At 35.6% G+C, this 25,747-nt stretch overlaps 1 protein-coding gene across 4 annotated transcripts in view; it reads left to right on the top strand.

Moving 5' to 3' along the window:
* TBC1D32 (TBC1 domain family member 32) overlaps positions 1-25,747 on the top strand; it is a 202,075-nt gene that overhangs the window by 10,453 nt on the left and 165,875 nt on the right. For 3 of the 4 annotated variants that reach the window (XM_058735122.1, XM_058735118.1, XM_058735119.1), the window contains exons 4-6: positions 9,301-9,478; positions 21,722-21,790; positions 24,248-24,373. In XM_058735122.1, coding sequence (XP_058591105.1) covers positions 9,301-9,478; positions 21,722-21,790; positions 24,248-24,373 — 373 coding nt within the window. The remainder of the gene's footprint in view (positions 1-9,300; positions 9,479-21,721; positions 21,791-24,247; positions 24,374-25,747) is intronic. The other variant, XM_058735121.1, reaches the window with a different exon arrangement.

Genomic DNA, 25,747 nt, shown 5'->3' with positions numbered 1-25,747 from the left:
AAGCCCTCCCTTAGGGGGATGGTTTACATTAGGGCTTAGTCTTAGTGTTGTATATTCTGTGGAATTGTACAAATTTATAACGACATGTATCCACAATTATAGGATTACGCACAGTAATTTCACCGCCCTAAAATCCTCTATGCTCTGCCTATTCATTCTTCCCCCTCCAAATCCCTGGCAACCACTGATCCTTTTATTGTCTGCGCAGTTTTGCCTTTTCCACAATATAATATAGTTGGAAATACATATTATTTAGCCTTTCAGATTGGCTTCTTTTGCTTAATAATATGCATTTAAGTTTCCTCCATGTCTTTTCATGGCTTGATAGCTTATTCATATCTAGCACTAAGTAATACTCCATTGTCTGGATGTATCAGACACCTTGGTTGCTTCCAGATTTTGACAATTATGAATACAGCTACAGTAAACATTGTGTGCAGGTTTTTGTGTGGGCATATGTTTTCAACTCCTTTGGTAAATAGCAAGGAACATGATTGTTGGTCATGTGGTAAGTATGTATAGTTTTGTAAGAAACTATAAAATTGTCTTCTGGGGCACCTGGGTGGCTCAGTCGGTTAAGCGTCCGACTTCAGCTCAGGTCACGATCTCACGGTCCGTGAGTTCGAGCCCCGCGTCAGGCTCTGGGCTGATGGCTCAGAGCCTGGAGCCTGCTTCCGATTCTGTGTCTCCCTCTCTCTCTCTGACCCATCCCCCATTCATGCTCTGTCTCTCTCTGTCTCAAAAATAAATAAACGTTAAAAAACGTTAAAAAAACGTTAAAAAAAATAAACGTAAAAAAAAAAATTAAAAAAAAAAAATTGTCTTCCAAAGCGGTTGTACCCTTTTGTATTCCCCCAACGTTGTATGAGGTTTCTTGTTGCTTTACTTACTCACCAGCATTTGATATCCATGTTCCAGATTTTGGGTGTTATAATAGTAGTTATCTAATAGTAGTGTAGTAATATCTCGTTGTTTTAGTTTGTGTTTCCCTGATGACATAAGATGTGGAGTATCTTTTCATATACTTATTTTGTCATCTATATATCTTCTTTGGTGAAATGTCTGTTAAGATCTTTGGCCCATTTTTTAATCAGATTGTTATCTTATTGTTGAGTTTTAAGAGGTGTGTGTGTGTGTGTGTGTGTGTGTGTGTACTTTAGATAATAGTCCTTTATCAGTAAGTTGTTTGCAAGTATTTCCTCCAAGTCTGTAGCTTGTCTTTGCATTATCTTGACAGTGTCTTTTGCAGAGCAGATATTAATTTTCATTTTAATTAAGTATAGCTTATCAGTTACCTATTTCATGGATCATGCCTTTGGTGTCATGTCTAAAATGCCATCACCAAACCTAGGGTCATTGAGACTTCCTTCTATGTTATCTTCTAAGAACTTCATAGTTTTGTGTTTTACATTTAAGTCTGTGATCCATTATGAGTTAATTTTTATGAAGGGTGTAAGGCACATGTCTAGATTGATTTTTTGGTGTGTGGGTGTCCAGTTGTTCCAGCACCATTTGTTAAAAAGACTATTTTTGTTTTATTTTATTGCTTTTGCTCCTTTGTCAATGATCAGTTGATTATATTTAAGGGTACTTCTGGGCTCTTACTCTGTTCCACAGATTTACTTATCTTTTCTTTTGTGAGTACTGCACTGTATGATTACTTAGGTTTATAGTTTCAAAGTCAAGTCTTGAAGTTGAGTAGTGTTCTCCATCTTCATTCTTCTCCTTCAGTATTGTGCTAGCTATTCTGTTTTTTCTTTTTTTGCCTCTTTGTATAAGCTTTAGAATCAGTTTGTTTATATTCACTAAATAACTTCCTGTGATTTTGATTGGGATTGCATTGGATTTATAGATGAAGTTGAGAAGAATTTACATCCTGACAATATTGTATTGTCCTAATCTATGAACATGGACTATTTCTCAGTTTATTTAGTTCTTCTTTGATTTCTTTCAATTGAAACTTATAGTTTTATTTATACCGATCTTATATATATTTTGTTGGGTTTATACTGAAGTGTTTCATTTTTGGGGTACTAATGTAAATAGTATGTTTTAAATTCCCAATTCTACTTGTTCATTGATGGTATACAGAGAAGTGATTGATTTTTGCATATTAAATTTGTATCCTGCAACTTTGCTATAATTGTTTGATTCTAGGAATTTTATTGTCAGTTTTTTCAGGTTTTCTGCATAGATGATCATGGCATCTACAAACACTGTTTTATTTCTTCCTTTCCAATCTTGCTTCCTTTTTACTTTTCTTGTCTTATTTCATTAGCTAGGACTTCCCATAGGATGTTGAAAAGCAGTGGTGGGAGGGAATATCCTTGGCTTGTTTCTAATTCTCCTTTACTTTTTTAAGGTCTCAGTTCCATGTCTCCTTACCAGAGAGGCCTTCCCTGATCTCTCTATATAAAACAATGGCCTTTCCCTTTTTACTTTTTCTCTTTCTTACCTTGCTTTTTTTTCTTCTTAACTTTTCGTCACTGATTAATATGGGATAATATATGTATTTGCTTATTTTATGCTCATTTTCATTGTCTCCCCACTAGAATGTAAACTCTCAAAAAGTAGATAGTTTTATTTTTTCTATTTCTGTGTCCATAATGCCTTGAAAATGCCTAGCAAATGTTAGGTATATAATAGGTACTTGTTGGATGAATTAATGATATTGTTTCTTGCCATTATAATCAATTTTATGTTATTGATGTTTGACATAATTCTGACTTTAGCAGTAAATTATTTTTTCTTTTCCTTTATTATATATCACATGCATTTAATAAGTAACTACTGTATGTTAGGTTTTAAATCTTGGGGCTATACTGTTAAATAAGATGCCTCCTACCCCCAAATAATCCATAGTGTTTTTAGGAGTCTAACATTAGACTGAAAAATAAATTTGAAATAGGTAATGTCAATACAGGATGGTAAGTGCCATGATATATGCAAAGGATCACATGGAAATATGGAGGAAGAGGATGTTAGAATATACTAAACAGTTATCACAAATAGACACCAAAATGCAGTGGCTCAAAGAAAGCACTTTTTTTTCCCTCTTATATAGCAGTTCAGAAGTACATGAATGCAGCAAAGGTAGGTGGATTTTCTGAATGACTTTATCCAGGGACCCCAGGTTCTTTCTGTTCTATTGTTCCATCATATCTGGGATAGGAGCTAGTCAACTTTTTCTGTAAAAGGCTGTATAATAAATATTTTAGGCTTTGCAAGCTGTTGTAGTAATAATACAACTGTAGACACTATGTAAATAAGAGTGTGTGTATGTTCTAATAAAACTTTACAAAAACAAGTGGTAGGTTAGTTTAGGTCCAGAATATGTATTTTACCAATCTCTGTTCTTGAATATTGCCTTCATCTGCATAGTTGGAGCAGCCACACTAACTCCACAACAGGATTTCAGCCTGGACAAGAGAAGGGAGGGTAGAAAGCAAGATTCTTTATTTACTCACTTTCTACTGGCTAAAACATGGTCATGTGCCCAACTTACCTATAACAGAGACTGGGAAGTTTAATACCTAACTGATGACCATGTGCCCACAGTGAAAACTTGAGGAGTTTTAAACTAATACTACGTGGAAGTGGGGGAGGACGGATACTAGAGACAAACCCTTGAATAAGGGGTCATGCAGCATGGCTGGACAGTAGTCATGGAAAAACTAAAAAAAGTACGTTAGTCACTTATGAGCTCAGTTTTTGTTAAATCAATTTTAACTCCATAAAACTTTAAGATATCAGTGCTAGAAAATACCTTGGAAATTATTTGTTCTAAGGTCCTTAATTTACAGGCCCAGAGAGGCAAATTCAGTGATTTGCTTAGAGAGGTACAGTTGTTTGATATTGGAGGCCAGTGTAGAGCTTGTCTTTCTCTCACTTCCCTTTTAGGACCACTTTTTGGTATATGTTGCCCTGTAAGAATTCATACATATTTTTTTCTAGTTTTTTTTTTTTTTTTTCTAGTTACTTGTGTTATTGACTCCCTGCTAATCTATTATAGATTCCTTAGGGTAGGATTTGTGTGGTATATACATGTCTGACCTTCAGCCCTAATGCTCTCCATGTGTATTGTTCCTTGCTTGCCTGCCTTTCTGGTCTGACAGAAAATGAGAACCATATAGTTTCTGTTTGATTTGGTGTTTTAAAAACCATGCCTTTTCGGGTGCCTGGGTGGCTCACTTGGTTAAGAGCCCAACTCTTGATTTCAGCTCAGGTCATGATTTCGTGGTTTGTGAGTTCGAGTCCTGATTCAGCCACTGAGCTAACAGTAAAGAGCCTGCTTGGGATTCTGTCTCTCTCTCACTCTGCTCCACTCCCATTCCCGAACATGCTCGCTCTCTCTCTCTCTCTTTCTCTTTCTCTGTCTCAAAATAAATAAACTTTAAAAAACAAAACCAAAACAACCCCCCCCCACCGCCCAAAGAAATGGCTTTTTGACTAAAAAGGTCGTGAAGCTCAAAGTTGGCCAGGTAAATGGAAACCTTAAATGGAAGCCAAATGGATACCAAAGACATTAAGGAGGCACTCTGGGTTCTTGAGAAGGGGGCAGCATGACAAAATGTCTAACTCTCAAAGTACAATTTAATATAGAGTAGTAACTGGGATGATATAAAGGCATTAGGGAGGCACTCTGGGTTCTTGAGTAGTGGGTATCATGACAAAATGCCTAACTCTTACTCAAAGTGCAATTTAATACAGAACAGTCACTGAGATGAAAGATGGTTTAGGGTTTCCTTCTCATATGTAAGCTCAGCTACTTGGATATTCCACATTTTAGTGTTTCAGTCCTTGGCATATGATTGACAATTTGAAGGTCTGTTTTTTTTCTTTACCCCTAGCATGAAATGTGACACAACAGAAGACTTTAGGGCTATGAAGGGCAGCATGGACAAATAGTTTTCTGGTTTTCCTTTAAAAAAATTGTTTTTAAAGTTTTATTTATTTAAGTAATCTCTACACCAATGTGGGGCCCATCCCCAAGATTAAGAGTTGGATGCTCTTCTGACTGGGCCAGCCAGGTACCCCTTCTAGTTTCTCCGTAATTCATACTTGTTGTAGCTCTGTTCTTTAGCTTTTAATTCTTAGGGTAAGTAGTGTATTAGGTAATATTAAAAATTGCCTTCTGAAGCTAGATGGCAATGATTTTTTTTTATTGTAATAAAAATTTTATTTTTTAATTTTTATTTTATGGAATTTTTATACATAGTAAAATCTTTTAAATTTGGATACCACAAATTTATTTTTGGTAATGCTTTGGACATACGACATTTGCTTTGTTAATTCTAGTCTCTGGGCTTGGATGTATGTAATGTGTCTAGGAGCTGTTGGCAGTCTGGTTTCTCTCCATGCTGGGCCTTACTTCCTATTGTGGCTTGAAGGCAGATATGGAAGCTTAGAATGTGGCTCATCTTTCCAGTATTACAAAAACCGTATTATGTACTTGAGCTTATGTTACCTATTGTATTCTAAAGCATTAAATACGATTTATTTTTAAATAGTTAAACTCTTTATGACATTGGACAGGACCTCTTTCTCTTTGTGACAACTGATTATATTACCTAAACAAATCTGTTATTGAACAAAGCAACAGTGTATGCCTATCAATAAATTAATAAAGTTCAAAGCACTAAGATATATTAAGTAAAAGCCATTCAGATCAAGATTTCCTAATTCTTGATTTGCAGAAAAAACAAACACTAGAGTCATCTTCATTTTTGGATAATATAATTTCTAATAATCTATTTCTGTTAGTACTATAAAACTTATTCTAAAAGGAGTATTAAAATATTTTATTAGAGAATGAAAGAATTTTCATATTAAAAGCAAAGTTTTATATGGGACTATTAGGAAATTATTTTTTTATCTCTGGGTAAGTCATTTAATTTTCTTGTGTTTTAGTAATAATAATTACCTCATAAAGATGTTAAATATCTTAATGAATGTTTGTCTTCTGCTTTGTGAACCATAGATGAAAGATTTTCAGTTGTGCAGAGTATTATTTTCTTTCTTTCTTTCTTTCTTTCTTTCTTTCTTTCTTTCTTTCTTTCTTTCTTTCCTTCCTTCCTTCCTTCCTTCCTTCCTTCCTTCCTTCCTTCCTTCCTTCTTCTCTTTTCTTTTCTTTCTTGTGTATGTGTGTGTGTGTGTGAGAGATTCTTCAGAAATTACCTAGGACTAATGATTAGTCAACAGTACTTTTATTAACAGCATTTTTACTGTAATAATTACAGATTATTTTCTTAAACATTTTGATATTTATTTTTATTTGAGAGAGAGCACAAATGGGGGAGAGGCAGAGAGAGAGAGAGAGAGAGAGAGAGAGAGAGAGAGAATGAGAGAATATTAAGCAGGCTCCATGCTTAGTGCAGAGCCCTACGCAAGGCTCAGTCCTACGACCCTGGGATCATGATCTGAGCTGAAAACCAAGAGTCAGACAGTCAACCAACTGAGCCACCCAGGTGCCCTGATATTTATTTTTTAAATAGAGTTTTATAGAATAAAGAATTCATTTGTAGGGTCTATCATCGGTTCCTCATATATGTAAGAACTACTCACCATGTAAAATTTGCAGGGTTAATTGATGTGGTTTTTATTCATTACCTCTTAGAACTTTTTCTTATTTTTACTTCTTGGAGTATTGATGAGGCTTCTTTTTTTTTTTTTTTTTAATTTTTTTTTCAACGTTTTTTATTTATTTTTGGGACAGAGAGAGACATAGCATGAACGGGGGAGGGGCAGAGAGAGAGGGAGACACAGAATCGGAAACAGGCTCCAGGCTCTGAGCCATCAGCCCAGAGCCTGACGCGGGGCTCGAACTCACGGACCGCGAGATCGTGACCTGGCTGAAGTCGGACGCTTAACCGACTGCGCCACCTAGGCGCCCCTTGATGAGGCTTCTTAATAGTGTTCATAGTCCATCCTGTGTTTGTTTTTCTTTGGCTTTTTCAAAATGGCAGTGGCTACTATTTAAGTATATAGTTCATTTGATATTTAGGGTCTGGCTCTCTAGCTTTTTTGTTTGTTTTTGATGTTTAAATTTTAAGAATTATTATTCTTGGGGTGCCTGGCTGGCTCAGTTGGTAGAGCATGTGATTCTAGTTCTTGGTTGTGAGTTTGAGCCCCATGTTGGTGGAGGGATTACTTAAAATTTTTAAAAAGAATAAAAAGAATTAAAAGAATTATTCTTATTTTTTTCTCTGGACAGTTTGCTGATACTTCTTGCAGAAGAATTCATGTTGGTATTTTCAAACAGGTCTGGAGGAAACATGTCTAAAATGAAACTTAAAGATTTTCTGTGGATTTTACTTACCCATAATCTTACCTTATACATCATTGAGATTTTACTTTTATATGTCTTCATTAAATTACCATATTGTAATTTTTAAGGGGACAGGACTTCTCTTGTTTACATGGCTATACCTAACTGCAAAGGAGTCTGGGGACTGTAGTTTAGACTTGTGTCCAGCTATAATCCACTTACTGTGGAAGAAGAGAGCAGCTTTTGATGGATAGGTCTTGATTGCTCCCAGGGCATTGTTATGTGTCCCTATTTCTTGCTGCTGAGAATGTGTAGAGGAGAAAGCTGGAGCCTCTTCTCTGTTATCCTATAGCTACTTTGCCAATTAGTCTAATGAGTGTCTTAGGATTCTTTCTTGCTCTTTGTATCCTCTTACCTCAAACTTGGATCTTCCCTGGACTCTTTCTTACCTCTGTAACAGTTCTCTTCTGTACATGTTTTCTTCCTATATTGTTTCTAATTATTACCATCTAATTTAATATTTTTGTGTTTTCTCACCGTTTCTGGTGCTTTGAAAATCTATACATCTATAACTATGTATTATATTAAATTTGCTTCTAGTTATATATTACATAAATTATGTTGCTAAATCATTAAATGTATGAGAATATATTTTAAGTTATGTATAGAATTATGTAATTTGTATTACATAATTTGTATGTAATATGTATAGAATAATATGTAATTTGTATCATATAATTTAAAATAGATCGTAAAACTCCTTTAAACTTTAAAATCTTAGTCTTCTATCCAAATCCCCCAGCATGGTTTTATCCTTTAATATAAGAATAACTCACCTATTCTTCCTTTGATTTGTGGAGTTACAATGACCCATATACCAGAAATATAAAGAAAGAGGAAGTTTCTGTGCCTATTTTCCTCAAGTATTTTCATTATTAAATGATAAATGATAAATATATGTATCATACTTTATATTTACAAAGAACTTTCAGATACATACTCTTATGTTTTGCTACAGCTAAGTGAAATAGGTCAGCTAGATTGTATTCTTTTTGTCACATTTTATAACTGAGGAAAATGAAACTTACCTGGGATGACAAATCTGGTATGTAAAGTCATCAGGATTGTAATCCAGGTTTTCTGATTCCAAATTTAGTATTGTATTCACTATGTTTACTTAAATATTTATGGCTTTTTTGTTTTAAATGTAGAAATTTCAATGGTCCAGGTCACATATTCCTCATTTGTAAATAAAGGGTTAGATTAGATTTTTTTTTTATAGTTTCATCTAGCTCTAAAATTCTATTTCTAGGGTTTTGGGCATCTCAATCTAATATTAATGTGGATGCTTGAGAGTTTGCACTTAATAAGTAGAGAAATTTATTTATAAGTTCTTTCTGAGATTTTCAGACCCATGGAGCTAAAAGGGATTTAGAAGCCATCCATTTCAAACTCTTACCTATTTCAGGAATCCCTTTTTTAACATTACTGACAGTGGGTTTTTTAGTCTCTGTTTTGAAGGACCCACTGATAGCTTAACTCTTATTTAGGCCTCAATGGTGGCTATAGGTGCCTATAGATATAAAGTATAGGCAGGGAAAAGGGAAGGAAAGAAAATAGAGGAAGGGAGGAAAATAGAGAAAGAGGTAGAAATAAAACAAGGAATAAAAGTGACATGTAAAATAGACTGTTTTGATAGTATGATAATAACAGTTGACTCTTGCTAATTACTGGTATCCATACCATTGGAACATCTTGCCTTAGATTCTGTTAATTTTACTACCTCGGTCCATGTAATCAGATGAAGAAACCTGGGGAATAACACATGTTTTAGATTTCCTATTAATTTTTATTTCTGTTGTATGAATTGTTGTGCCATTTGTTCCTTAAGAAAAACTGACTTGCATTTTTTTCTTTAGAATTGTGCTTTTAAAGGGACTTTACAGAAAAAATAATAAGATAGTTTAATTGAGCTGAGCGTTTTAATTTGTGCTAATAGTCTTTTTCTTACCAAGACTGCTTTGAATTTAAAGATACAAAGAAATGATGCATTCCCTGAAGAACATCATGATGGTAGTGGTGGAATCTATGATTAACAAGTTTGAAGAAGATGAGGTACGAAGTCAAGAGAGTCAGAAAAAAATCCAGAAGGAGAAGAGCAACAGTTACTGCACAGACAATTGCTCTGATAGTGATTCATCTTTCAATCAGGTGTGTTGTTCTGTTTTGCATTTATGTCTTGAAATGATTATTTAATTTTTTATTTATTTAATTTTTATTTTTGAGAGAGACAGAGACAGAATGCGAGTGGGTTAGGGACAGAGAGAGGGAGACACAGAATCCGAAGTGGGCTCCAGGCTCCGAGCTATCAGCACAGAGCCTGATGTGGGGCTCGAACTCATGAGCTGTGAGATCATGACCTGAGCCGAGGTCAGACGCTCAACTGACTGAACCACCCAGGTGCCCCTTGAAATGATATTTAATAATCAGTAGCTTCAGTACATTTTTTGTTAGATTTTTTTCTGCTTTCCAGTTTTAAGATTTATCTAATCTTAAATAATTAATCTTAAAAATCTTAAAATCTTAAAAATATATTTACCTAACCTTAAAGATTTAGTACATGAAATAACATCTTCTAGAATTATATGTTCAGTGATTGATTACATTATATCTAAGACAAATCTTAATGAGGTATGGAAATAAACTAATTGATTTTGGATTCAAAAAATAACACTTGAAAGATCTGCTTAAGGTTTAAACAAAACATCTTATTCCCAATTGATTTTTATTAATCAAAGTTTAACTACATTATAGATAAGATATAGAGATAAAACATTTCCCTTATCTTCTGAGATGAAAGTTGCTCTAAATTGTTAGTTTTAAAACATGAGCTTCTTTTTGGCATCAAGAGATTTGAGGTTTTACATTTTCCAAGTTATTGGAATCCTTGTCACTTGGCTAGAGCAAAGCTAGCAGAAAGGCCACTGGTTAGACTAGACCTAATAGAAGACAAAGGAAACTAGTTAGAATAAAGCCTTATGCATGTACCATGAACTTCCCCACAAAAACTTTCAGGCCAGATAGAGTTGGTCTGACCCTTCTGTGAATCCTACCTGATATTTCTAATGAAACATTTTCACCTAATTAGTGCTAATGTTGGGATATAGCTATAACAGATCCTAACTATATGCCAAAAAGGGATTTGGGGAGTTGGAGTGAAATGTCAAAAAGTATGTATATTGGTCACAGTTGAGACTGCACTTATGAAGGAAAAATGTTTGGAAGTAGTTAAGGCAGAACTTAAAAGTTGCTCTGCTAAGGAGAGATTGTGCTAAGTTTTGAATTTTACAAGTCAAGTTTGTTTTCTTTATTTTTAAAGATTTTTAATTAATTAATTAGTTTTTTAAGTTTATTTACTTATTTTTGAGACAGAGAGAACATAAGTTGGGGAGAGGCAGAGAGACAGGGGGACACAGAATTCAAAGCAGGCCCCAGGCTCTGACCTATCAGCGCGCCACAGCCTGATGCACAAGGCTCAAACCCACGAACTGTGAGATCATGACCTGAGCCAATGTCGGACGTTTAATGGACTGAGCCACCCAGGTGCCCCTCAAGTTTGTTTTCTTGATATGATGGAGGAAATGGCAAAGATTATGAATTTTCTTCACATTGTAGCCCTTAATATTTCCTTGTTGACGGACTCTTTGGAAGAAACTGGGTTATAGGGATTTTAGTTTTGTTTTATTTCAGTAGGTTTATGGAACTGCTTCTTCAGATCAAGGACTTTCTGGAATTAAAAAGCATAGGAAAACCCAACTTTAGGACTCTGGGGGCTCACAGGATCATACTTTCTTACTGATTTAATGAACCATCTGTTTACATTGGAATTGAACAATGAAAGAAAAATAAAATGGAATATCTTTAATTAGTTCTAAGAAGTCCAGGTGTTCAGACTAAATTATTTCCAGTCCTAGAATCATAGGTTTTTGAAGAAATTCAAAGCTTTGGTAGAAATGGGGTCATACTTTCTAAAGATGTTCTTGTTTTTTATTTTGTTCAGGTTTTATTCTTGGGAACAAATCAGACTTTAAGTTTATATGGCTTCTTTTGGGATGTCCACAGGGTATAACTGCATTTTCAAGTGTTTGCCCCATGAGTATGACTTTATTTCAGAAAGCTCTAATTGAGTTGAAAGTGAACTGTGTCCACCAACAAGGCATGGGATCCCTGGACTTTTGGAAAAAAGATATGAATGCCACAACTACCCTGACAGCTCTTTTAGTTTGGCAGAACTCTAGGAGATGTGTGGGTATGCTTTTGCTTAGTGAAAGGAGACTCTCTTACGTGTAAATTACTAAAGAGAGGCTGAATTAATATGTTCAGGGTTGAAAAGGTGTCCGAAGATATATCAGTCATTCATTCCAATAAATACTGATGTTGGTAATAATGCTTTCCAAATTGATAAATTATTTGCTCTGGACTTAGAAAAATCTGAATTGTTCTGTGAATAACATTGAGTAAACAATTCTGATGCTGCTGTTGGTTTTTTGTTTGTTTTTCATTTGATAATTTCATTTTTTTTTTTAACTTACATCCAAATTAGCATATAGTGCAACAATGATTTCAGGAGTAGATTCCTTAGTGCCCCTTACCCATTTAGCCCATCCCCCTTCCCACATCCCCTCCAGTAACCCTCAGTTTGTTCTCCATATTTATAAGTCTCTTCTGTTTTGTCCCCCTCCCTGTTTTTATATTATTTTTGTTTCCCTTGCCTTATGGTCATCTGTTTTGTCTCTTAAAGTTTTCATGTGAGTGAAGTCATATGATATTTGTCTTTCTCTGACTAATTTCACTTAGCATAATACCCTCCAGTTCCATCCACGTAGTTGCAAATGTCAAGATTTCATTCTTTTTGATTGCCGAGTAATACTCCATTGTGTGTGTGTGTGTGGGTGTATATATACATATATATATATATATATATATATATGTATATATACACCACATCTTTTTATCCATTCACCCATCGATGGACATTTGGGCTCTTTCCATACTTTGGCTATTGTTGATAGTGCTGCTATAAACATGGGGGTGCATGTGTCCCTTTGAAACAGCACACCTGTATCACTCAGATAGATGCCTAGTAGTGCAATTGCTGGGTCGTAGAGTAGTTCTATTTTTAGTTTTTTGAGGAACCTCTGTACTGTTTTGCAGAGTGGCTGCACCAGCTTGCATTCCCATGCTGTTTTGATACTAGTAGAAAATTTCTAGTTTGCGAACAGAGTAGGCTTTATTTCATTGTTATTGTTTTTAAAATTGCAGCCTGGTTATATATGGATTTCTGACCTATTATTGAAAATCTTTGGACATGGTTGGCCTTGGACACTATTAATGTATGTTTGAGAATATTAAAAAATAGAGAGATTGGTTTTTATTATAATTTTGAACAGAGCACTGAAAAGATTTGGTATTGTGATTAAACCTTGAAAAAAGTAAGGTAATGAAAACCTTGAAAGAAGCAAGGTAATGTTGGAAAGATAGAAATAATAATACTAGCTGTCTGTTATTGAGATTTCTGCCATATATTGGTCCCTGTACTTGACTTTGTCTTTACTATAGGTGTTACTAGTCAACTTTACAGGAAAAAAAGGCAAGGTTATAGGTAAGTAATTTGCCCAAACTCATATTGCTAGTTAGGAGTGAACTGTGAATTTAAGCCTGGTTTCTCACCCTCTAAAGTCTTTGTTCCATGCTTATACTACCTGGAGACTTCTTGAGTTCAAATCTTGGTTCCAGCACTTACTAGCTGTGTGACCCTGGACAAATGTCTTAACTTCCCTGTGCCATAGTGTTTCTCATTTGTAAAATGGGAACGATAATACCACTTAACCTCATATGGTTGTTGAGACTGTTAACAGAGTTAATGTGTATCAAGTCCTTAGAACTGTTGCTGCTGCTCTATATATGTTAGCTTTCATGTCTTAAAGGATGTGCTGAAGTGGATGCCATTCAGAGACATACTAAAATAGACAGTGTCTCAGCTGTGGTCCTGTATGGTTTCTAACTGAGCTTTTCTGGGTCATTTTCTACAGCTGAGAAGGAAGAGGATTACCTCTAATATACATTAAGCTTTTAAAAGTCATGTCCTTTTCTATTGCAGTTGTTTTGTTTTCTTCTTTCTTAACCATATTCAGTGTGGTACAGCACAGGCATTTTGCTGTTTTATAGTGTGCAAACTATTTAATTATGTTCCAAAGGAACCCCAAGGTGTACACTGTGTGGAGGAGGTGAGTTTAGGATAGCATTAACCTGTTGACCTTGCATAATGTGAACCTATTTAAGGCATTTACTGTTTATTTGCTTTCAAGACAGGCTATGTTTGAAACCCATCCTTGGTATCTATGGTAGGCAGTTTAAAGGACCCCTTGAAGATATCCATGTCTGAATCCCCCAAACCTGTGAATATATTAGCTTACATGGCCCAAGGGTCTTTGTTAATGTGATTAAATTAAGGATCTTCAGCTGGGAAGACTATCCTCATCAAGGAGAGTCAAATATAATCAATCACAGCCATCTGTATAGGAGAGCCTCAGGAGGGTCAGAGTCAGGGAAGGTACTGTGTGGGTTGAAATAGAGGCTGGAGTGAGGCGGTTGTTGGCTTTGAGGATAGAAGGAAGCCTATGAGCTAAGGAAAACTGCAGGCAATCTTTAGAGGCTGGAAAAGGTAAGGAAATGAATTCTGCCCCAGAGCCTCCAGAAGCAACACAACCCTGCTGATGTGTTTTAGATTTGTGACTTCCAGAACTGTAAGATAATAAATGCATTGTTCTTTTGAGTCCCTAAGATTATGGTAATTTTTAAAGCGGCAATAGGAAACTACTGTATTAGGGCCTCTATCCCTGCTAGTTCACTTGTCTTCACCTCTCACACAAAGGCCAGGGCTGGTCTTTCCTGTTTTTTAATTCATAGAAAAGGAGATACTATTCCTTCAACTTTGTGCTTGAACCACCTCCTGGGAACAGTCTGAACTCCATCTTGTGCTAGGCTTTGAATTTTTCCAGTAAGATTTTTTGTGTAGCTTTTTCCCTTTATTGGGTGGATGGTTTCTCTTCTGTCTTTGAGAGTATTTGCTTTCAAGGACCCTAATGTATGTTTTATCCGGACTTCTCAAATCTTAGAGTATTTTGAGTTCAACCCATTTTCTGGCCTCTCCTAAAGTCTTCAAAGCTTTTACAGTGCTCTTTTTGGTGAGGAATTCTGCTTTTGAGGATTTCATGCTACGGAGTCTTGTAAGACTCCTCTTTTTCAGCAACATCAGCCAGAGAACAGGAGGAGATACACAGCCCAAACTGCACTTCACAAGTTCTTCCATCTCTAGTTACCCTCAATTCATAAGATTTTGATTATTCTTGTTTTATAAGCAGAAAAAGATAGGAGCCTAAAGTCTTAAAAGCAGAAATGAAAGGGAAAGGTAGCTGAAACTAGAGAACAGGAAGATGGTAGCATTGATAATGCAGCTGCTTCATTTGAGGTTGGAGGCAGGTGGATTGCTGGGGAGGTTTGGGCAGGTGCAGGTGTGAACTTCCTTGCTTGCCTAATAGTTATCTCTTGAGACAGTCTGACACCAGAAAAACTAATTTCTTTGATTAACAGTGCTAAGTATCTTCTTGATGAATATCTAAAGTTTCTTTATACTTTAAAATATTAATAGATTTTTGTTATTACCTCTCAATGGCAGCACTTTTAAAGTGAAAGCTGTTTTTGTTAAACCATAAAACACAGGAAATTAAGGAACATTTTTTCATTTGAAAATGTTTTTAAAGCATTGCTTTTGTTTTGAATTAGTAACTTTGTTCCATATTTAAGGCATAATGAAAGGCAGGCGCATAATTTAAAAAGTTTTAGAAGCACTAAAATTTGAAAAAGCTATTCTATAGGAAACTAAGTCATTCTGAATCTTGGAGACAAACCAGTCTGAAATAAAGTTTTGCTCTGCCATTGATGAATTGTGGACCTTGGTTTCTTCTCTCGGTGCCTCGGTTTTCTTATCTGTTACGGGGGAGATAGTAATAGAACCTACCTTATAGGTTTGCTTTGTAGACTTAATGTATGTAAAGGATTTTCAGCACAACCTGGCATAAGAACTAAATGTTTGCTGTTGTCCTATTTATCATCATTGGGTGATTTTTAAAATTAAAAATAGAGAAATTGTGCATTTAGACATATTAAAGCCTGAAATATCATTAGGTTTGATAGTTATATATTTCTTATTTCCAATAGTTATATTGTTCAGACCACAGTAATGATGTCTGTCTTTGCTTGTATTTTAATGGTTTATACAGTTTACAAGCCAAACATTTGGAGACTTCTAGGGTACATTAATTTTGAGGGTAGTTTGATTTTATTTAAGTGTAGTCATTGAATAATGTGAATATTCTTTAGTATATGTTGTAATTAATTATAACTGTTAGCAAAAAAATTACAGAATGATTAATTTTTGCAATCTTTAGTAAATTTCAATTGAAAGAAATCTATCCCAATCTTATTTTAGCATATAAATACCTTTAATTAGGATCTATATGATTATACAGAGGACCAAATCTTAGATTATCGATCTTATTTCTTGCTCTTTCTCCTTAGACTGTGCTAGAAATGATTTGTGTAGTTTATGCTTTAACATATGTAAATATGTTGGGGAAGAAACTTCCTTTTGGAAGGTGTCTACCCATATTGATACTGCCAACAGATATGTTGCTCTACAAATCAAGTGGGCCGATACTACTCACCCCAGGAATTTTCAATCTAAGAAATATCTGCAACAGCTGAAAAATCTTAACAAATTGGTATTAAATGGGACACACTATCTACTTTGCTCTAGTTAACAAAGTTATTAGTTGGTTGCTATCGCAATTGATGTTCATTCACTGATGCACAATAACACACAGCTACCTTAAAAAAACAAAAGGGTAACCTTTAAGGCAAATATTAGGCTCATTCTGATGTCCAGTGTAACAAAAGTTTTCATTGCTTAAATAACATTTTTAAAGAGTAGTATGTACTATGTTTTTTTTTCTTTTTTTTCCAAAAATTTTTAAATGTTTATTTTTGAGAGAGACAGAGAGTGCAAGCAGGGAAGGAGAGAGAGAGAGGGAGACACAGAATCTGGAGCAGGTTCCGGGCTCTGAGCTGTCAGCACACAGCCGGACTTGGGACTTGAACCCACAAACTGCGAGATCATCACCTGAGCTGAAGTTGGACACTTAACTGACTGAGCCACCCAGGTGCCCCAGTAGGTACTATATTTAAGATAATTGACAGAATTCATAATTAAGTGATAAAGGGGTAGTAAATAGATTGATGAGGCAGCTCCAATCAAATAACTATTAAAGTCTATGCTTTTTTTTTTTTTAAAAGATTTTATTTTTTTGTTTTATTTCTTTTTAAATTTATTTATTTTGAGAAAGAAAGGGGAGGGGGGAGAGAATGAGTGGGAGAGGGGCAGAGAGGGGAGAGAAATGATCCTAAGCAGGCTTTGAGCTGTTAGTACAGAGCCCGACTTAGGGCTCAAACTCATGAATCGAGATCATGACCTGTGCTGAGTCAAAGAGCCAGATGCTTAACCAGTTAAGCCACCCAGGTGCCCAAGATTTTATTATTTTTAAGCAATCTCTACACTCAATGCAGGGCTTGAACCCACAACCCCAAGATGGAGAGTTGCACACTCCACCCTTTGAGTCAGCCAGGTGCCCCAAGTCTGTGCTTTTTGAATTTGTATTATAACCTGGGAGAAAAGGCAAGTATGGTAGAATTGAGGGACTTCAAGCCAACAAATATGTATTGAGCATATACTTTGTGTAATATTTTGTAATAGGCACTGCAAAAGTGAAAAGATTAATTATATACACATTATGTCTTCAAGGAGCTTACTTGAGATGAAGAGGATATGTACACAAATAACAGAGTTGTAAGGTAGAAATAATGTGTCCTAGGAAATCTAAAGAAGAATCCTTGTAACTAAGAATATCAGAGCAATAGAGGAAAGTATTTTAGACAAGGGAATGGACAAAAGCTCTCAATCAACAAAGAATGGCGTATTGGGGAACCTGTAGTTTATGTGAAGAGTTTAAACAAAGAGTTTGTGAGGAGTAAATGGAAAGGGTAGGTTAAGGCCAAATTATGGAGCAAGGATTAGATCTTAATTATTGCTCCTAGCTATAAAATTCAAGTGCCTGGTACATAATAGTTATCTGAAACATAGTAGATGCCAAATAAATATTTAAGGAATAAATGAATGCATTCAAAGGATAAACTGGATTGTTTTGTAAGTAAAAGGAAATCATTTTAAGTTTCTGAACAGAAAAATGTGTTCGGGAGATTTACTTGAGTTATGTGCAGAAGGGCATGAGTGGGTAAGAAAGCTGAAGAAGGCCTGAACTATGGAGGCTTTGTAGGAATAAATAGTGACTGATGTGAGAATTACAGACATAGGATCATTAAACTTGGTTATTCAAGTGTTTTGGGCAGGAGGGTAGTGCAGAGTGGGTATAGAGTCAAAAGTCTCGCTATGATTTCAAGCCAAAGTGGCTACAAGACCATGGGGTGTCATAAACCATGCCTGGGATTAGAAAGGAGGTTTAGGTGTGGAGAAGAATATGGAAGTTCACTTTCATTTATTTTTAAAGATTTTGAATTTCAAGTACCAGTAAGGTATCTCAATGGTGTAACAAGTGTTGAAAATGCAGGACTCAAGAAAAGTTGGGGATAACACAGTATGAGTCATCTCTGTTTAATTCCTATGGAAGCCACCTAAAATAGGCGAGACCCTAGGAAAAACAGTTTCAGAGGGCCAGGAGAAACCAAAAGGTGGGACAGACAAGAAGGCGCCAAACCACAATGCACTGGGTAGGAACTTGCGGGGGTGGGGGTGGGGTGAATTTCAAGGTGGAAGTGATGGTAACTAGCTGTAATGAAGGCTAGAGGGAATTTAAGGAGGGGGATGAATTTCAAGATGGAAGTGATGGTAATTAGCTGCAAGAGGGAAGTCTATCATGAGGGCTAAGAAAAGATCTTTTAATTTGGCTAACTCACCACAGAATAATATTGGGGGAAAGAGGAGGTAATTTGAGGGATCATCATGTTGATTAGCCTTAATCATTTTGTTAAATAAAAGGCAAAACCATTTTCAGAGACTAAGGGTTGCTTGTTTGGAGTATTGCACAGAAGATTGGAAACAAAGGCTTTGTCATGGAGAGCATTTAAGTAAATGAATTTTGTTAAGGTCTATGTAATTACCCTTTTTGACTGCTACTTTGACATAATATTGATTGCTTCCCCAAATATGAACTCACTGTAGTTGAGAATGTTCAAAAAATGTCTGGCTCCCCATTTATCAGGGTTGTTGTAGAGCATGCCTCTATATTGAAAAAGGGACTAGATTAGAATGGGAATCTATGGAAATCAATGAAATATATCTTTAGATTTTTTGATCTTGAGTAGGTAGTTGGTAGGTAGAGTCAGTTATTTTATATTTTTTCATAGAAAATTTCCTGAGAGGGGCACCTGGGGGACTCAGTGGTTTAGCATCTGACTTCGGTCACGATCTCACAGTTTGTGGGTTCGAGCCCTGCATCAGCTTCTGTGTGGACAGCTCAGAGCCTGGGGCCTGCTTTGGATTCTGTGTCTCCCTCTCTCTCTGCCCCTTCCCTGCTTGTGCTCTGTCCCTCAAAAATAAATAAACATTAAAAATTTTTCAAAAAAAATTTCTTGAGAAACAGGAAATTTACTTCGGTTAGAAATTTTATAACAATAAAGCAAAAGACTTTACAATTTTCCCATTTAATTCTTACAGTGATGCTGGGAGGTAGATGTGAAAACTGAGGATGGGGTTTAAGACTCCAGAGTCATATAACTAGTTTGAGCTGGGGTTTAAACTTCATCTATCCAATTAAGATTCATGTCCTTGAAATTGTAGTTCTTTTTAGTAAGTTGGACAGCAAGACATTTTAGACATAGGTAATGATCTGGTAAAAGTCATGATGGAAGTAGACAGATCAGAAGAAATAAAGTTTATAAGAGAGGCAAAAGGGCTAGGTGAAGTGGGGGGGAAGCTTTTCTAGCAATAGAGTAGAATGAGTATATATATACACATATACTTTACATATATTTTAGACACTTATACACATGTGTATATATACTGTTGAAAGTACATATATGCATTATGTATCACAAATGCATATTAGCACTTACGCTTATATAAATACTATTTTAGATATTCTATGTTATCTTTTTTTCATTTGGTGAGACTGCTACATTCATATACTTACGTTTATCATTGGTAATTATTATTCATAAATTTTAGTATTTTAATTGTAATACAAAAATTCAAAATTAAAGATCTATTTAATATATAGTGCTTTTAAAAAGCATGTATCAGAGTTCTTCACAGCTGAACTATATACTTTTAGAAAGGAAGAAAACTCAGCAAAACCTGAGACTCTTTAAGAAATGAAGTATTGGTCTGTTACGGTTTTTGTGTGTTTTTTTTTTAATAAAGTGGTTATGTACCCTGTATTGTTAGGGACCATGTAGCATTGTGGGAAGACTCACTTTGGAGTCATTTATGTATTAAACTAATGTATATTGAGGGCCTATGAGGCACTGATTCAGGTATTGGGGATGCTATAGTGAAAAAAGACCAAATTCTAAGCCATAATAGGGCAGACATGAAGAATTCTGGAGGAAGAGTGTTGCCCAGCAGGAGGAATGGCAATGGTAAAGGTTCTTAGGCTAAAGTGAGCATGGATGGCATCTTCCAGAAATGGAGAAAAAAGGCCAGTGAGACTGAAGCCTGACTGGCAGAGGGAAGAATTGTATAACCGTGTATTAAAGAATCAGGGGCCCAGATCATGTAAGTAAATTCCCTATATTCTGAATAATGTGAGAGGTCTTTTTGTGAGGTTGAAATAAGGGAGATTAATGGATTTGATTTATAACTTTGAAAAGCTCCATCTGACTGTTGCTAGAGAAAGGATGGTGGTGTGGCGTAGGATGGGATGAGTCAAAGCAAGGAGACTGGTTAGGATGAACTGAAGTGGTCTAGGCTAGAGTCGATGGTGCTTTGGTTTAAGGTTTTAGCAGGGAAGTTGTGTGGGGTAGTTGGTGTTAAGGTTTGTGAAACTTGGGGATTATCTTTTGGAACTTAATAATATTGGATATAGGAAGTGAAAAAGTGAAGAGCCAAGATTGATTCCTATTTTTAACATACATTTTTTTTTTTAATTGTATAGAAAGAGCCTGAGCATGAGTTGAGGAGAGGGGCAGAGGGAGACAGAGGGAAAGAGAGAGAATCTTAAGCAGGCTCCACACTAAGTGTAGAGCCCTATGTGGGGCATGATCCCATGGCTCTGGGATCATGACCTGAGCTGAAATCAAGAGTCGAATGCTCAACCCACTGAGCCACCCAGGTGCCCCGACTCCTAGTTTTGATCTAAGTACAAAATCTGGATGGGTGGTAGCATCATTTAGGAGGATGGAGAAGTTTCAGGAAGGAGCAGGTTTGGAATAAAATATTCTGTCTTGGACATGTTAAGTTTGAGATGCTTATTAGACATTCAAGTGGAGATGTTGAAAGGATAATTATATATAACTTTGGAGATGAAGTAACTGATAAAAATTTGAGTCATCATGATGTACCTAACAGGAAGAGAAAGAGTATAGATAGCAAAAATGTGGATGGGAATCTGAGTTCTGATAACTTTGTGACTTGGAAAAGTTATTCAACCTTGGTTTTCATATTTCTCCTGTTTCAGTCATTGTGAATTTATATCATATAGGGCTTGTTACATAAAAGATAATAAATGACAGCTATAATTTTAATGGCAGTTTTATTTTTAGATGATTATTTTAGGTATTAGTCATATTTAAACTGCCTTCATCAAGAAAAAGACCCTTTCCTTTTCCAACATAGCTTATGGTCTATTATAAACTTTTTTCTAGATGGAGACTTTTACCTCAGGAATTTTTCACCAAAAAGGAGACCTGGAGAAAGGCTTAAGGAAAGTACAGGAAAGCAAAGGAACCAAAATATTCAAGCAGCATTGTAGCTATGCCTAGGGTACTAGCAGTGCCTTCTTGTTTTATCTTACTGTTTCATTCATTTCACATTTCTGGGCACAAAACATCTTGGCTTTACATCTTTTGAATCTTATGTTCTACACATTGAAGTTGCTCAGCAAATAATAATTTTCAGATATGTGTAGTACACTGTTCTCCTGAGACATTCAGTTCCCATTTAAATGCCTTGGGAAACAAATTCCAAGTTTTCTGCCAAGTCAGAATAGATCACCCCCTTTTCTTGCTCAGAATGCATTTTGTGCTTGGAGTTATATTAAAAAATAATTTATAGCAGTACTTCTAAAAGTCTACTAAATGAATGTTTTGTCAATTGTGTTACAGAGTTACAAATTTTGTCAAGGAAAATTACAATTGATTTTAGACCAGTTGGAGCCTGGGCAACCTAAAGAGGTAAGTTTAAAGGGTAGCTATCAAGTTTAGTCAGATATATAATATATATAATATATTCAGTCTCAGCTAGACTGTTTCTCTTGAGGATAAGCGTTTATTATCATGATGCTCCTAGACTGATAACCCTGCTAGACTTTCCAGTCTTGAAATAAGAGGTCACAGAGTAAGGGAGGCTCTCAGAGAATTTTCATGGTTTGTAGGAGGAAATTTTTACATCTAGTTTCAGTTTTAAAGGGATAAAGTTATAAGTGGTTGTCCCCCAAATTGTTCTTTCACTGTTGCTTTGTGTGTAATATTTTAGTGATTTCTTTGAGGAAAAACTATCTTCATTTAATGTTCCTTCTACTTCTAGAAAATGTGAGCAACTTTCACACATGTTCATTGATTAGAAAAAGGATTTTATTTTTTTTTTTTAAATTTTTTTTTTCAACGTTTTTTATTTATTTTTGGGACAGAGAGAGACAGAGCATGAGCGGGGGAGGGTCAGAGAGAGAGGGAGACACAGAATCAGAAACAGGCTCCGAGCCATCAGCCCAGAGCCCGACGCGGGGCTCGAACTCACAGACCGCAAGATCGTGACCTGGCTGAAGTCGGACGCTTAACCGACTGCGCCACCCAGGCGCCCCAGAAAAAGGATTTTAATGTTTAGTTTTTGAGAGAGAGAGGGAGACTGAAAGTGGGGGAGGGGCAGGGAGAGGGAGAGACAGAATTGGAAGCAAGCTCTAGGCTCTGAGCTGTCAGCACAGAGCCCTACATGGGGCTCAAACCCACAGACCGTGAGATCATGACCTGAGCCGAAGTCGGACACTCAACCAACTGAGCCACCCAGGTGCCCCGGAAAAGGGATTTTAAAGAAGCAGTTCTATTGAATTGTGCCTGTTTATATTTTAAGACTATATAAATTACTATTTATCAAGTATTTTTTTGTTAAGTCAGTATGAAATAGAAAATAGTCAACTTTTCATATTAAACTAAATGAATAGTTAGGATTTACTCCCACTGATGTTTTTTTTTAATCACATAATAATTTTTAGCATTTCACCTTCTGGTTTATTTTCTAGATTCCTAGTAAATGTTTCAAAAGATACTAGAAATGAGTCTCGACTTTTCTATAACATCTTATTGTCTTCAGTTTAAGTGGATTACTTGGAAATTTATACTTGTTCAGAAACATTTATTATGCTTCTGCTAGTAGTAAGTTCTTTAAAAAATTTTTTTTTAAATGTTTGTGTATTTTTGACAGAGAGAGAGACAGAACATGAGCAGGGGAGGGGCAGAGTGAGAGGGAGACACAGAATCCAAAGCAGGCTCCAGGCTCCGAGCTGTCAGCATGGAGCCCGACGCAGGGCTCGAACTCACAGACCATGAGATCATGACCTGAGCCGAAGTCGGATGCTCAACCGAATGAGTCACCCAGGTGCCCCTAGTAGTAAATTCTTAATGGGATTTTGTCCTAAAAATTAACTGAAAAGGAAAAATTAAAGTTTCTGAAATCATTCCTAAGTCCCCCAATCCCTATTACAAATACAGTTGTATTTAGGAGTTCTTTCATATGAATATATAGACACTTTTAAGTGTGTGTATATTCTTTTTCACGTAAAACTTGATACCCTGATTTAAAGGGTCTGATTTCCTAAGCTTGGCCCCTACTGCTCCCTCCTGCCCCTCCCTCTTCCCCTTTTTTAAACCACTAGATTTCACTTATTTCAGCAGGGGAAAGAACCAGATTTTGAGGAATGGGTTGGAATCAGTGAGTTATTATTCACTAATTGGAGAGTGGTGGGGCAGAAGCCATGTTCCATTTCTGATTGGAGAAGGGCTATTTTCCACTGTTGTCCTTTGGGTCATACTGTTTTGAAGGAACTCTGATTAATTTTTGAGAAGAATGATTAAGAAGTAAGCTTTTTGTGACAATACAGAAATTCAGTTTTGCATTACATTGCTTTCTATCTCAGTGGTTTGAAGGTCGGAAAATGTGGTATAGAATCAAAAACTAGTCCAAATTGTTTTGTGAGAATTGTTCCTATATTCTGGAATGGGGATGCTTCACTAGGGGCATATTAGGCTATTTTTAAATTAAGGCCCCCAAATTATAGGACCACCTATGGGTGTCTACTTTAGTAAGGGAAGTCTGTGGAACAAGGCCATTGGAAAACCTTGCCCTGATGATTCAGATTCGGCCACCATTCTTCATTCACTTAGATATAGGACCTAGAATCTCACACAGTTATGTTTTAATTTTTGCTTTATGTAAAATTAACAACCTATTTTTTTTCTGTTTAACACTTAGTTTAAAAAAATCAGTTCTCAAAATTGTTTTGTAAAAGAACCTTTGATTTTTCAGTAGTTGGCTCTTTAAAACAATTATCTAGATAAGACTGCTTTTCGATTTTTAATATTTGGAGTATTGGTAGTGTTCCAGTGGCTGGGTATTAATAAAAGTCTTTTAAATTATAGGTGAGATATGAAGCCTTGCAAATGTTATGTTCAGCTCCACCATCTGATGTACTGAATTGTGAAAATTGGACCACTCTCTGTGAAAAACTGACAATGTCTCTTTCAGATCCTGATCCTGTGTTTAGTGTAAGGAAATGCTTATAGAAACATATACATTTTAAAAGTTTATTTATATTGAGAGAGAAAGAGTGCGAGTGTGTGCAAGTGGGAGAGGTGCAGCGAGAGAGAGGGAGGGAGAGAATCCCAAGCAGCCTCTGCATTGGCAGTTCCATGTGGGCCTGAACTCACAAATCACAGAGTTCATGACCTGAGCCAAAGTCAGGCGCTTAACTGACTCAGCCACCTATCTGGGTGCTCTCTATAGAAATAATCTTTTAAAAATTTGTTTTCCCACCATTCTGTAAGCAAATGGAATTATTATTTTAATAGTAGCTCTAATACTCATAGAATTTCATTTCCAGCTTTTGAGTTGTGAAGATTTTCTTTAAAGCATTGACTTAACTCTTTTATGATTAGAATGATCACTGTCACATTTCACTGCCAAATAATAATATAGGTACCTTGTGCATTTTGTTTTATCTTATAAAGGGATATCCAATTTGTGTCTTGTTTTTGAGTTAAGAAAAATATTTTAAAAGATTATTTAAAGCATTTTTGAAAGAATTGATGACATATGAAAATTTGCATTTAAAATGATCAGAATTTATCCTAACTGAATCATAAGCATTTTTCTTATGGATTTAAGTGTTTATTTAGAGATTGCTTAATTGCTTAAAAAGAAAAGAAAACTAAAGCCAAGTTTAGAAGACAATTGAGATGAATCATAAAGCAAATATAGAAAATTCCAAAAATTATAAAATTATGAAGTCAGAGAAATGGTTGAATGTAAAAAATGATTCTCCTATAACTTCTCAGAAATGCTATTACATGAGTAAGATCATATTAAAAAGTATAGTTCTATTGGTAATATCGATAATGTGACTTAAAAAATTCTGCTAAGGGCACTTGGCTGGCTAAGTCAGTACAGCATGCAACTCTTGATCTTGGGGTGGTAAGTTCGAGGCCCACACTGGGTGTAGAGATTACTTAAAAAAATAATAAAATCTTAAAAAATTCGGCTATATCCCATATCACATTTAAATGCAAAGTAGGTTTAGAGGGTCTTTTTCTTAATTGATGTATCAGTGAAGAAAAATTTTGCTTTAAAATTATTATGGTGTTTTGTACAAAATTAAAGATATTAGCCTAAGGGTTAAAATGTACTAGCTGTTCAACAGATACGTATTGATTACCAACAATGTGCAGCATTCTAATCTAGATGCTGGAAACACACTGACCAAGACATTAGTCTCCGCCTTCATAGAACTTACATTCTACTAGAGGATTGGGACAGTAAGCAGTTATTAAAAAAAAAAGAAAAAAAAACTCAATACATTTATCTGTTGAAAATCATACTCTTCCATCAATGAAGATATAATTATACTGGTAAACAGGAGTGGT

The sequence above is a fragment of the Neofelis nebulosa genome, chromosome 6 (genome assembly GCF_028018385.1).
Source record: "Neofelis nebulosa isolate mNeoNeb1 chromosome 6, mNeoNeb1.pri, whole genome shotgun sequence".
Taxonomy (NCBI): Eukaryota; Metazoa; Chordata; class Mammalia; order Carnivora; family Felidae; genus Neofelis; species Neofelis nebulosa.
Note: the sequence above shows the minus strand (reverse complement) of the source record. Positions and strands in the feature narration are given on the sequence as shown.